The sequence below is a fragment of the Geotrypetes seraphini genome, chromosome 3, assembly GCF_902459505.1.
Source record: "Geotrypetes seraphini chromosome 3, aGeoSer1.1, whole genome shotgun sequence".
Lineage (NCBI taxonomy): Eukaryota > Metazoa > Chordata > Amphibia > Gymnophiona > Dermophiidae > Geotrypetes > Geotrypetes seraphini.
In genome coordinates this window covers 241225734-241240242 of record NC_047086.1, presented here as the reverse complement: position 1 = coordinate 241240242, position 14509 = coordinate 241225734, and the positions used below count along the sequence as shown (strand labels likewise).

Below are 14509 nucleotides of genomic sequence, written 5' to 3'. Positions count from 1 at the left end.
ACAAATAAACCCCAACATAAATTAAACAATTTAAGAGTGTGGTGCTGAACTCTTGGGATACCTAGCGACACTTAATTTGAGGCTCCCATCTCACCTAAGGATGCCTATCTCAAAAAGTGGGCATGGTTAGGGGAGAATAGGTGTGGTTGACTTGATGTTGTTAGGCATCCAACGTAAGCGCTGTCAAATTAGGCAAGTGAAAAGCTTGATTCTCTTTGGCACCTAATGATTGATTGAAAACTGCGCTGCTAGGCACAATTTATAGACTCTGGACCCAAGGGCCTAAACAAATTGGGACTGATCTTTATTGACTCAACACAAGCCATGTTTTGGCACACAGCACCTGCATCGGGGTCATCCAACCAGATAAAACAATACTGTTGAGTCAAACAGTGCTTTACATAGAGTTTTAATATATTTCCCTTTTGCTATGTATGTAAACATTCTGCTTGTGTATAAATTTTCTAGAACACAGTAGAGGCATTCCTGGAATTGGCTGCAGGGGGAGTGGCTTGGCTTAGCTTTTCTATGCATACCTTATAAAATGTATCAATAACATTGGTAACCTAAAGCGTCTTATTTCCTTCAGTGGTTTATAGACTTCCTTACTAAAAGAACATATTTAGTTAAAATGAACGGGTTATTTTCAAGTAAGCACCCTGCATGCCATGGTGTCCCCACAGGGCTCACCACTCTCCCCAATTCTTTTTAATCTGCTGTTTTCCTTGGGATTTGAATTAGAAAAGACTGGTTTTCATGTATTTATGTATGTTGATGACATCAGTGTTCATTCCAGGCTCCCACTATATTTCTGATATTTTAGTTAGCGTCAAAACATGCGCTAACATTATTACTTCTTGGATGGCTGTTAATCACTCAAACTGAATAGTGAGAAGGCCACTTTTTTATGGTTAGATCAAACGTGGACAATTCTCATGTTATTTATTATAAGGTAATCATATCTTATAGTTTGGAATGTTCTTTGAAAATTCTTGGCATAGTTTTAGATCAGCATTTAACTATGGAAGTGCAGAATAGCTTCCTTATGAAAAGCATTATTTCTATTAATGCATAAACTTTGTCAAATCCAAAAATATGTAACTTGGGACAAATTTAGGATGGTGGTCCAGACTCTGATTCTTTCAAAGATGGATTACTGTAATGTGGTTTATCTGGGATATTCCAAGGCCCTATTATGACAATTGCAAACTATACAAAATATGGCAAGCTGGTTGATTAAGTTCTCTCATGAAATTTGATAGAATTAACCCTCATTATGTTCAAGTACATTGGTTACTTGTTGAGGCCAGGATCTTTTTTAAACTGAGTGGCATAATGTTTGAAGATTTTCATAGAATAGCCCCAGCATATATGTTTCCACTAATTATAAATTTTCACTCTTAATTATAAAACTCATACGTAAGAATTGCCATACTGGGACAGACTGAAGGTCCATCAAGCCTAGTATCCTGTTTCCAACAGTAACCCAGGTTCCAAGTACCTAGCTAGATCCTAAGTAGCAAAACCTTTTGAAATTTTCTTTTCCACCCTGTAAGGGGCCTTAAGTTGAAAAAAAAAAGTAGCTTTCTACTCATTATTTTCATACCAGGCAGCTAAATGTATAATCGACCTGGTAAATAAATACTTTCACAAAAGATAACATACAGCTATTTTATTCAGAAAGTATGTTACATCTAATCAATTATAATTTGTTTTGATTGCTGTAAATTTGAGTTATTTTGTTTGATGTATGTAATTATTAACTCAGCTGTAATTCCCAGTCATACGTTGGCTTCTTAATCTTATAATCTGTTTTGAACCATTGTAAGCCATTAGCATGAGTAATGTAATGTAATATCAATTAATAGATTTTGGACCATCAGAATCTGGCCAGTTACCAAGGTACTCTTCCAGGTAAAAAGTTGCCATCCAGTTCCTCATTATTCATAGGAACCTATGACTCTTGAAGATAAAGTTATATTTGTTGAATTTATAAGATTCATATTGTTTGTACATAAAAAAATAGATCAATGAGGAACTATAAGGCCACATTTTACTTGGAAGAATATCTAGATAACTGGCTAGATTCTGATGGTCAAAACTTTTATCTAAAATAAAGTCTTGACATTTATTAATTCATATAGGCCTCCTTTTATAAAGCCATGCTAGGGATTTTTATCGCCGCATGCTGTGGTATAAGCTCCGACGCTCATAGAAATTCTATGAGCATCAAAGCTTTAACCACAGTGGCCAGCGATTAAAAAAAAAACAACCCTAAGGTGACTTTATAAAAGAGGGTCATAATTTGAGGAAGTAGTTTTGGAGTACTTTATAAAGTGAACACAAACGTATGTAAAACAATTTGGGAAATTGGTGTGTATGAAATAGTGGGTGTAAAAATGCATGGATACTTTCTGTGGGATAACTTTTAAAGAAAAAATACGTAACAGGTATAACTTTTAAGGGTATTTTTTTTTTTTTTTATAAATTAGGTGGCCTGTTATAAATTACCTTCTATATTTCTTTTGATTTGGTCTAAAACATGTCACTACCCTTTCTAGGCATGCTTTCTGCAGTTGACATGATGGAAGTCAATCCTTGTCGTGGAAAAACAGAAGACGAAGCTGCCCTAACAGTTAACACTGCTATTGCCATGACCTTATCCAGTTTTGGAAATGCAAGAGAAGGCGTTCACAGTTCTAATTATACCATACCGAATCCTAAATAATCATTTCACTATGGATATATACCAGTAAATTGAGGAATTTGCACAGTGCAAACATTATCTGCTGAATGTTTCAATGTATGTTGACACACAGTTTTGGTTATGATTGGATCTCTATATATATTTTCATTTTAGGTATATGTGTTTTTCTTTTTGACCAAGAAAAAACAGCTGCAGGCAGTTTCAATAAACAAGTCCAAGTGAGAAGATATAAAATGTGCAACTATTATTGAAAGAACACTTTATGGAACCCAGCTACTACAGGAAAAATGCTCATTACCTACAACCTCATTTATCTCGTATGTAGTTTGAACTTGAGCAAACAATAAAACATGGTGAGAGATACAGACTTCTGTACCCACCTAAAAGCAGAACCCCCCCCCCCCCAAACCATACAAAACAGTCTTATATTCCACATATGCTGAAAAGGTCAGTGTGGATTACAATTAATATCATCTGAACATTCAACAGAGAATATACAATAAAAAATAAATGATATAATTAACCAAGAAATTTTGTAAAAAGGTATGCCTTTAAATCTTATCCTCCTGTTTTGAAAAACATTAATCTGTCACATCCCTAAGGGAATTCAATTTCAAATATGAGTAACCTGATACAACAATAAGGAAAAATATGTCCTTCTAGATAAGAATTTTGGATTAGGAGTTGTAAAGGTATACAAATTACAGGCATATCTGCAAAATATATTGTTGCAAAAAAAAAAAAAATAGAATTACACTTACAGAATGACAAGGAATCAAATTTGTCCCTGTCCTCGTGGGATCTATCTCCACCCCGTCCCTGAAAGTTCTGTCCCTGTCCCTACCCCCTCCATGCAAGCTCTGTTCTCATCTGTACAAGCCTTGAACACTTATGATTTTAAAATATTTGAGGCTTGTGCAGATAAGGACAGACCTTGGGATGAGGCAGGGACAGGGATAGGATTTGTGGGGATGGTGATAGATCCCGCAGGCATGGGAACAAATTTGTTCCCGTGTCATTCTCTAGGTACCAACCCATACGTGCCCTTATAGACCAAAATAACTACCTTAAATTCTAGACATCTCTGTAAGAATAATGAACTGAAAAAAAAATCAGTCTTGCAGGAACATTTTGTATAGTTTGCAAAACAAACTACACGCACCAACATAATACAGATTACAATAATCAAGATGGGAAATATGTAAGTTCTGAATTATCAATTGGAAAGATGATCCACTTAATCATCTAATTCTGTGCAATCTCCTCATTAAAAGGAATATTTCCATAACCAAAAATGAAATTTGTGCTTCTGGTGTCAAAAAGTTACTTATAAAAATGCCCAAAATCTTTAATTGGGAATCAAATTTAAACTGTAAACTACCAAATTGCAAAATGGAATCATTCCAAATCTGGTCAGTCTGACCAATCATCAAAAATCTAGTTTTTTACTTTAAATTTAAGAAAATGATGACTTATCCATGTCTCAAGATGATCTATACAATTTGTATTGCAAACTGAAGTCTCAGCAGGAGTAGATTGCATTGGGACCAAAATAGTAATATCATCTATTATGTGACTATGGTACATTATAACTCTCGACTGTTAAGTAATATCCCTTAAGGAATGTTTTAAGATGTTAAAAACATAATGGGGCACAGGGGAGAACCTTGAGGCACTTTCCATGAAGTAGAAAGAGTTCTGAAATTTCACTGTATACAATCTGTGACATAAAAAGCCCTCAAACCATCACAGCACATCTACTATTCCAAGGAATCCTAATTTTTCCCTTCCCCCCCTTTTACATAAGCGTAGCACAGTTTTTAGCGCCAGCCGCAGCGGTAACAGCTCCAACCCTCATAGAATTCCTATGAGCATAGGAGCTGTTACTACCACAGTCGGCGCTAAAAAACACGTTATGCTTTTGTAAAAGGGGGGGGATAGAGAGCAAAAGATGGTGAATGACAATCAAATGCCGAAGAAAGGTCAAACTATAATAAAGCAGCTTTCTGACCCTCCCCAGTATAGCTGAAATTACTGCCAGTGCGAAAACCAGATTATGAAAAGTGTAAAATATTAAATTTATCTACCATGTTTTTCACTCTAAGACGCACCTAGCTATAAAGGAGGAAAAGCCAAGAAAAGAAAAATTCTGAACCAAATGGAGTACCCTGTCCTCCTTCTATTGGTCTAGTGGTAAACCGGGACAGGGCACAGGGCAGGTCTAGTGGCAAGCTGGGACAGGGCGGGCAGGCAGGCAGGCAGGCAGGCAGGCAGGGCCCCCCCCTCCCCCTCCCCCCAATACCTTTTTTTAATACTGGCAGATACCTCCTGTCCTGTTGTCTTCCAGCAGCAGCAGAGCGGCACAGAAGGCAGGCGTGAGCTTTTTGCACACCTGCCTGGTCCCACGCCGCTCACTGAATGGCTGCCGTCAGTTCTCATGGGACTTGCGAGAACTGACGGCAGCCATTCAGTGAGCGGCGCGGGACCAGGCAGGCGTGCAAAAAAGCTCACACCTGCCTTGTGCGCCAATCTGACACTGCTGGAAGACATCAGGACAGGAGGCAGCCGCCGGGATTAAAAAAGGTACGCCAAGGGGGGGGGTGGCTGTATTCGCTCCATAAGATGCACCCTTATTTCCACCCCCTTTTTTGTGGAAAAAAAGTTTGTCTTATGGAGCAAAAAACCTGGTAAATAAGATTCTAGCTGCATAGTAACTAAATCTTCTACTAAATTTCATTAAAAGTGGAATTGATGCGACTGGTCTATAGTTAGAAACCTCCTGATGTCTCATTGAAGAATGTTCTACTATAGGCATAAAATTTTTCCAAAATTATTGGAAAATGTACCCCGTTGTAACTGAACACTTATCCCATATTTAAATCTATCTATCTATCTATATAAAATCGTGTGTGTCTGTATGTATGTTTCATAATATCTCTGAAACTCATGGACAGATTTCAATCAAAAATGGTATACATATTGCTTACTCTCTGGGAAAAAATACTGTGGGGGTGGGAAAGAGGTGACGTGTTTTATAGAGAAATTTTAGATATATAGATAGAGCTGCTTTGACCGATTGGGTGAAGCTTCAGGAATGATATCACACAGTTATTTAACAGTATATAAGGAAGTGCAGCTGTGGTGTGGTGAAGCCTAAACAGAAAGTAAAAAATGAAAAGTTGTATGATGTTAATCCTCAAGTGAATGTAAACCAAAATCCAAGGGAATTTGAAACTAAACATAATTGTCAAATAGTTCCCGTTTTACCAGGCGTAATCACTGAATACAAGTCTAACGCAGCCCTTGATAAAGCTGAAGACATAACAGGGGCCACTGTTGGGCTTGTTTGTGAATAAGAGATAAAGAATACAGCAGGACTTTGCTTTTTTTCCAACCATTATGGTTGTAAGCTGTGAATGATATGGGATTGTAACTATGAATGTACTTAAAGTTACATTTTTGCAATTTTTTTTGAAGACTACAATAGAGTGGTATACTTGACTGGAGAAGCTTCATAAAAAATGTATTCAGTCTCATGAAGTTGGGATTGTTGGAGCAAGATATCTGAGGTCTTTTTCTCTACGATTTGTAACTAGTGCAGTTTCTATTGAAATAATTGCTAATGTGCTTAGCCTGTTTTCTGATTATATAGAGTAATATATATGTTTTCTGGTTATACAGAGTAATTTTTTAAGGCTTTGCTAGTACGATTTTTATAGTTTATTCCTTTTTATAACTTCAGCATAATAATAAAATTCATCCAGATAAATGTGAATCACACTTACATAGTAACATAATAGATGACAGCAGATAAAGACCTGCATGGTCCATCCAGTCTCCCCCAACCAGATAAACTCATAGCATATGGTACAATGCAGTATGTATACTTGATCTGTCCTTCCCATTTTCAAGACTTGAGCATTTTATAAGCTGGGATTTTCCACAGATTGGTCTCACTGAACAAATCATTTTATAATCAATCAATCTACACCCGGTTGTAAACCTAAATTAGCCAATGAGATCTCTTTCAAAATTTACCTATTTTGTGGCTAGTGATTTTTTGTTCCCAAAATACAGGATTCTACATTTTTCTTTTTGCTTTGAACAGCTTCCAAACCTTTTCCCAGAGCATTTTATGACATGTCAGCATTTTCCCACTCCCTGCTTACATATCTTTTCACAGAATTTTGTATCGCCCACAAACAAGTGAAGTGGAGAAACAGCCTAATGCAGGGGTAGGCAATTCTGGTCCTTGAGAGCTGGAGCCCGGTCAGGTTTTCAGGATATCCACAATAAATATGCATGAGACAGATTTGCATCTCAAGGAGGCAGTACATACAAATCCATCTCCATCCAGAAAACTTGACCTGGTTCTGGCTCTCGAGGACTGGAATTGCCTACCCCTGGCCTAATGGTTTGAGAAGAGAGCTCAGATCACAGGCAAGGCACTGCATTCTTTCTTGTGTCAGGTAGAGAATGACAGAGACAAATTTTCCCCCCCCTGCAGGAACTCATTTTCCTGTCCCGCCCCAAGTTCTTTTCCTGTCCCTGACCCATTCCTGCAAGCTCTGTCTTCATCTGCACAAGCCTCAAACACTTTAAAATCATAAGAGTTTGAGGCTTGTGTGGCCAAGGCAGAGCTTACAGGAAAGGGACAGGGAAATTGAGTTCCTGCGTGGACAGGGACATATTTCTCCCCATATCATTCTCTAGTTTCAGGTACAAACTTAAATTGTAAGCCCTCTGGGGACAGGGAACTACCTCATGTACCTTTATATACTGCACCTTGAGCTATTACTGAAAAGGGGGGACTTAAATCCAAAATATCATTGCCTTTATATGTATCTCTCAATTTCTCAATAATGTTAATAAAGATATTAAAAGAACAAGCTCTAGCAGATTATTTTATCTTCACCAGAAATCAGTTGCAAAATCAGTTCCTCACCCAGTTGATAGCTTTTCATTTTATTCCTATGCAAGCCTGTTGGATTACCACTTATATACTCCATCTCATATGTACTCAGGTACACAGTGATGTCTATTTCACTCTCCTTTTCACATTTTCTTTTTAGCTAACCTCTGGAGATTACTCATTTCCACACTTTGTGGCATTTAGAAAGCAAATTTTTTTCTCTCATGCCATAATTACTTATGGAGTATTTATTTATCCATTCATTCAATTTTTTTAGCCCACCCTCTTAATGGAGCTCAGGTTGGGTTACAAATCAGGGACTCAAGCATTTTATCTATCTGTCCCGGTGTGCTCATGGTCTACCTAATGTACTTGGGGCAGTGGAGGATTAGAAGGAGCAGGGCGAGGTTTGAACACACCTCAGGCTCTAACCACTATGCCACACTTGCCTCATCTGGAAGTTATCATTGTTAAAATCTTAGGGGTCCTTTTATTAAGGCGATCTAAATGCTAAGGCATCAATTTTATTCTATGGGTGCCTTAGCATTTAGTGTGCACTAAATTGGTTGTGTCTTAATAAAAGGACCTCTCAATTTCTGCCCTTTTTTGGCATATATTAAACCTTTGGGTAATTCTATCATTTTTGGCAATGTCCTTACTATCACATAGTAGATTCAGACCCCGGATTCCTATTCATCACAGAATCTTGGATCACAAAAGATGACCAATTTACTCAAAACGAACTTTGTTCCCACGGCTACCAAGGCCTCTTCTCTCCCAGAACCAACTGAAAAAGAGGCGGCCTGGCCCTCCTTTTCAAATCATTCTTCGATGTCCAGCTCCTTGAAAAGGGCAGCCACTCCTCATTAGAATACATGTTAGTCTCAGTCAACGACGAATTCCACCCTCATCCTCTGGATATTCTGCTTCTATACCGCCCACCTGCCCCTTGGAACAATTCCTCCGAACTCATCTTTGAAACCATAACAAACGCCTTCCTCAAATTTCAAAGATTACTGATCATCGGAGACATCAATCTCCACCTTGACAATGTCACCAGCAAGGATGCATCCGAATTTAATAGCTTCCTCTCCTCTTTAGGCTTCCCCCCCCCCCACACTCTCCCCAACCCACGAAAAAGGCCACACATTAGACCTCATCAGCTTTCTAGATATTACTACTCACAAAACCTCAACCGACGACATTCGCTGGGAAATCGTACCTTGGTCTGACCACTACCTAGGGGCCTTCTGCCTCCCCATCTTCATGTCACATCTCGGGCCCCCATCTCGCACCTCAAATTCTATTACCTTCTGTAAAAAAATCTCGAGCAATCTATGACCACCAGAGGGCATCCACTGAAAATCAGGGGAGGGAAGTTTCATAGCGACTCCAGAAAGTACTTCTTCACCGAAAAAGTAGTGGATCAGTGGAACAGACTCCCACTGCAGGTGATTCAGGCCAGCAACATGACAGATTTTAAGAGAAAATGGGATGCTCTCGTGGGATCTTTGAGGGAGTAAATTCAGAGGGGCGGATACTTGGCAGGGGCAGACTCGATGGGCTATGGCCCTTTTCTGCCACCATTTTCTATGTTTCTATGTTAATCTGTTCTGATCAATTTTTTCGACAAATTTTCCCCCATCTCTAAACCTGCAGAAGCAGAATATAACTAGCAAAACTGGGTCGTCCTCTTTGAGTCCACCTTCCATTCCCTCGCCCCTCTCTCCACTAAAACCATTTCCTACTCCCGTAAGGCCCCTTGGTACCTGCCATACCATAGAGAACTGAAGCAGAAATGCCGTGCTCTGGAATGAAAATGGAAAAAATCTAAATCCCCTACAGACAGACTCTCCTGGAGGGCCAACATCAAAGTCTACAATACCATTCTAAAAAAAGCAAGGAAAAACTTCTACAGAGACAAAATCTCCAAATCCAACAATCAGAGTAGCACATTGTTTAACATTTGGCGTTCCTTAACCTCCAAAAATGACTCCATCCTTCCCTCCTCTCCCTCAGCTGACTCTCTAGCAAAGTTCTTCAACGATAAGGTCTCCACCTTGAGGCGCAATCTCCTACAAATCCCTGATTCCAATCGACCCCAACCCTCTCCTAACAAATTCCTATCCTATCCCAGCAGACAGATCCTGCTTCACCGCTGCCAGTTGATTTGTGTTGTCTTTCATCACTAATTTAATGTTTCTCAGCTCCTCAATTAGCTCCATCATGTCCAGAGCATCCACAGGCAGAGGAGTCTTGGAAGGTGTGGGCGGATCTCCTTTTAATCTTTTTGCCTTCCCACCTGTACTAAAAGCTGTTTCAGGTTTGGTTTACTTATTAGAAGCCATTATTAAATAGAATTTCAAACTTTCTGCTTCTAAGGAAATAAATTTAAAAGCTGAAAATTGTCAAAAGTATGCCTGGGGATGGGAGCTACACAGCCATTTCTGCTGCCTCTAAGTTCCGGAATCCTCTTGGGTGTTTTTTGAGAAAACTGGATATTTTATTTGTCTAAGATGGTAAGTAAGAGGCTAAAGTTTTCTCCTGGGTTGTTCTTTTAACCTACCCTGTCTGGCAAATTTCCTCTTTAACTCAGAGAACTAAACACAAATAGGGTGGCACTGAAGCTTCCACAAAAGCTTGAATAGCTCAGGCCACAGAGATTAGATTACAGTATTACCTACATCCTTCAGCTTACTGTATGTCAATGATCTTAAAATGCTGAAAACTAACCCACCAGGGATCAAATTGCCTACCTAGGCAAAGCATAACAGAAATTTTTGCCCTCAATCGAGATTAATACCCCCTTTTATTAATACTGCGCTAGCGGTTTTTAGCACGGGGAGCCGCGCTGAATGCTTCGAAATGCTCCCGACGCTCATAGAGTTCCTATGAGCATTGAGGGCAGCATGAGGCATTCAGTGTGGCTCCCAGTGCTAAAAACTGCTAGCGCAGTTTAGTAAAAGGAGATCTAAGTGTTTTTTTCTTAATAAAAAGGAAAGGGTAAGTAAGGAACACAAAAGATTTACTAGAAAAGCAGAAAGTTTACTTTCTGTTTGCTGGTAAAAAAAAAAGAAGAAGATACACACTGCAATCTGAGTAAAAAAATCCCCCTCCCACTAAGCCTGATAGTGCGGTAAATGCTCCGATGCTCACATAGGAATTGAATGGACATTAGCACATTTGCTGAACAGCTTAGTACAAGGACCCATCAAAAATGTCAAGTCAGATTTTCCAGTGTCCCTTTCTTCTTTCAAATTTACCTACAAACTAACCTTCTAAGCCTATATGGAAGTTACAGAATGTAAACACATCCTTTCCCCCTGTTTTCTTAAGCAATTTATCCCTTTCTAGAACACTGATTAAGTCACTTGAATTACTCCACTAATTCTCAGTGATATGACTGATCATTCTTAGTTGTGAACCAACATTTCCAATTTATGTAGTCAGAGTCTTAACATGATACTGTGACTTGAATTTCACATAAAGAAGAATGAAAAATGAAAAATCTAATTTATATTTATTGGAAAGATGTGCTTTCACAAATGTTGAGTACAATATAAACAATATTTTACAAAACCTGATTCCGTGCATTTTTAAATTTTGGTTTGACATATTAAAACACATCATTCATAAAACAGAAAGAAACTAAAATCTATAAAAGTTACAAAATGCAACTATAAAATCTTTATATCACATTCTTAAAAAAAAGAATGTATAGCAAAAGTGAGTACTCCATCTGATAGCTGGAAGTCAATTTAAACCAATAGACATACTGGATATGTTCTGGAGTGACAGTCTAAATATCAAAAACAAAACAAAACAAAAAAACACTTTAAAGATTATCTGATCAAACATAAACAGGATGGTGTAATTCTTTTAATTGTTGCCTTACTATCCAAAGATTTTCTTTCAGGCTCCATTTCAACCAAAAATGAAGCCTTGTTCCAAAAGTAATCATAGTCCATACACTGTGGCATCAAGTTAAATCCTGAACTGACTGGTTGAAAACATGAATCAGGATTCACATAGGGTTGCCATATTTTTGATGAGTGGGGGGGGGGGGGAAAGAGAACACAAGGCTTTGCCCTATTCAACCCCCAGTTCGGCCCCAGCCCTGCCCCCACAAAAACCTCATCTCCACTTCTTCCTGAAGCTCGGGGCCAAGTCTGGAAGGCCTCTGAGTATGCACAGATGTGACGCAATGAGTATGCACAAATGTGACAGAGCTGGGACCATGCAAAACCTGGACAAAGTGCTGGGTTTGCAAAATCTATCTGGTTACCCAGTGTCCTCTAAAAAGAGGACACATACAGGTAAATCTGAACATCTGGTAACCATAGAACATACAGAATTCTGTGCAGTCTATAATTACTAATTACATACTTAAGATTCATATTTTCCTTTTATCTATTTCTTATGTAATAAGTTGTACCCTGACTTCTTGCATTCTGTAATTCGCTGATTGTCCAGACTTCTTCGATGTGAACCGCCTAGAAGTCATTTGACTGAGGCGGTACAGAAGAATAAAGTTATTATTATTATTATAATAACACATCATTTGTGGATAATTAAGTGAAATCCTCAGATGCAGCTAAGTGTCCCCAAACTACAATACAGTCCTTTTCTTCTCCAACTTTATCATGCCAAACAACAGGGTCTGTAATTTTGCCTAGAGCTTTCTTCCTGATTTCACTGAGTGACTGGCAAAGCAGTGCTCACAGGCACCTGAGTAGATTGCGAAGCAGGTGATCCATTATTTGTAGATTGAGGAGGAACAGCTGCAGGTTCCGTTTTGCTGATGAAACGCAGGCGAAGCTTCAAAGCTGGCCTCAAGTTACATATCATTTTCTCTACCTTAAAACAAAAACAAGAAGAAACCACTCATTTACAAGCAGAAACAAAATTTGTTCCCAACCAGTCCATAATATAATTTAGTAAAACACTCTCAACCACTGAATGGTGACGTCAAATCTCTGCTCAAATTTACCGCAGTAATTGTACTCACTTGATCTTTTACACTGTCTCCCGTGAACATATACTTCATGTGATACAAAAAGTCACAGATAGGATCCATGTAGTTCAAGTGTGTGCTGCACTGGTCCACAGTTAGGAGCATCTCATAGAATGCCACACCGATCTGTTCTCAATTAGATAAGAAAAAAATGAGTGGTTTTACACTTCTATTTACATGCTGCATTTCTTATTCTTTGTGGTAATAAAATAAATAAATACTAAAAAATACTAGTTCCTAGTCATAATCAGTAAGTATTCTGTTTGAAGCTATACTTGGGATCTCAGCTATTCAATAAATGAGTTTTGAAGAACCTATACCATAAGAGCCAAAGCAAGTCAAAATTTCTTTTTTTTTTAGTTTATAAATTTTATTGAACCATATAAAAAAAGACAATGCTGCACCTTAAAATAGCAAAAAGTCATAGAAGTACAACCAACATAACACCAAGGGTTCCACTTACGATGTACTGTCACTCTTCAGTACACGGCTAAACAATGCCTCCTAGAGAGAGTCTATGAACCTAACAAAATAATTCCTAAAGCATCTCCCTACCACAGTGGTCTCAAACTCAAACCCTTTGCAGGGCCACATTTTGGATTTGTAGGTACTTGGAGGGCCTCAGTAAAAAAAGTTATGTCTTATTAAAGAAATGACAATTTTGCATGAGGTAAAACTCTTTATAGTTTATAAATCTTTCCTTTTGGCTAAGTCTCAATAACAATAATGTAATTTATAGCTAAAGAGACATATGATCAAGAAACTGTTTTATTTTACTTATGTGATTATGATAAACCTAGCGATGGCCTCAAAATAGTACCTGGCGGGCTGAATGTGGCTGCGAGTTTGAGACCACTGCCCTACCATTACCCAACCCCCACTCCAGTCCAGCCCCCCCCCCATACCAATCTCAAAATAGCAGTGTAGGTAGTGAAAGCGCCAGTGATAGATGAAAATCCTAAAGTATCACAGGTTGAAAATTCTCACTTTAAGCAAGAAAGGGAGCCTAAATTTTCCAGAAACGAGGGAGCCTATTTCTACGAAGGGCAGTTAATTTAGACATCAAAGCTACATGATTAACTTTCTCAAGGACACCATCCAAAAGGGGAAGCTCTTGCTTTTTCCAGGCAGCTGCCACTATGAGGCGGCTAGCCGTCACTACTTGAGTAATCCATTTATGATGGCGGTTCAGTAATTCCGGAGTGGCGACATTTAGCAAGCAACATTCATAAGAACATAAGAAATGCCTTCACCGAATCAGACCCTTGGTCCATCCAGTCCGGTGACCCGCACACGCGGAGGCCCAACTAGGTGCTTCCTAATGAAGACCTAGGTGTTCCCAGATGAGACCTTGTTTACCTGTATCCCTCAATGTGATTTGCAAGGAGGTATGCATCCAACTTGCCCTTGAATCCCATAATAGAGGTCTCCGTCACAACCTCTTCCGGGAGAGTGTTCCAAGCGTCCACCACTCGCTGTGTGAAACAGAATTTCCTGACATTTGTCTTGGGCCTGTCGCCTCTCAATTTCAGTACATGACCTCTCGTCCGAGTCACATTTGACAATGTGAATAACGATGCATCTTGCTGGATTTTATCAAAACCTTTTAGTATTTTAAAAGTCTCTATCATATCTCCACACATTCTTCTCTTCTCAAGGGTGAACAAGCTCAGTTTTCTGAGGCGTTCTTTGTAGCTCAAATTTCCCATACCTTTTACTAGCTTTGTAGCTCACCTCTGCACCCTTTCCAGCAGGGTTATATCCTTTTTTAGGTAGGGAGACCAGTGTTGGATACAATACTCCAGGTGTGGCCTGACCATTGCCTGACCATTATGATGTTAGCCGTTCTACTTGTGATTCCCTTCTTAATCATGCC

General features: G+C 38.9%; 2 protein-coding genes across 3 annotated transcripts in view; one reads left to right on the top strand and one right to left on the bottom strand.

The window, feature by feature from the left end:
* The window catches only part of ARG1 (arginase 1), a 49481-nt gene extending 46008 nt beyond the window's left edge, over positions 1-3473 (top strand). Inside the window, exon 8 of the mRNA XM_033935419.1 lies at positions 2562-3473. Coding sequence (XP_033791310.1) covers positions 2562-2728 — 167 coding nt within the window. The 3' untranslated portion in view covers positions 2729-3473. The remainder of the gene's footprint in view (positions 1-2561) is intronic.
* An 8200-nt stretch (positions 3474-11673) lies between these two features.
* The window catches only part of MED23 (mediator complex subunit 23), a 254975-nt gene continuing 252139 nt past the window's right edge, over positions 11674-14509 (bottom strand). For both annotated transcript variants that reach the window (XM_033937086.1, XM_033937087.1), the window contains 2 exons: positions 12628-12759; positions 11674-12476 (listed from right to left, as the gene is read on the bottom strand). In XM_033937086.1, coding sequence (XP_033792977.1) covers positions 12312-12476; positions 12628-12759 — 297 coding nt within the window. In that variant the 3' untranslated portion in view covers positions 11674-12311. The remainder of the gene's footprint in view (positions 12477-12627; positions 12760-14509) is intronic.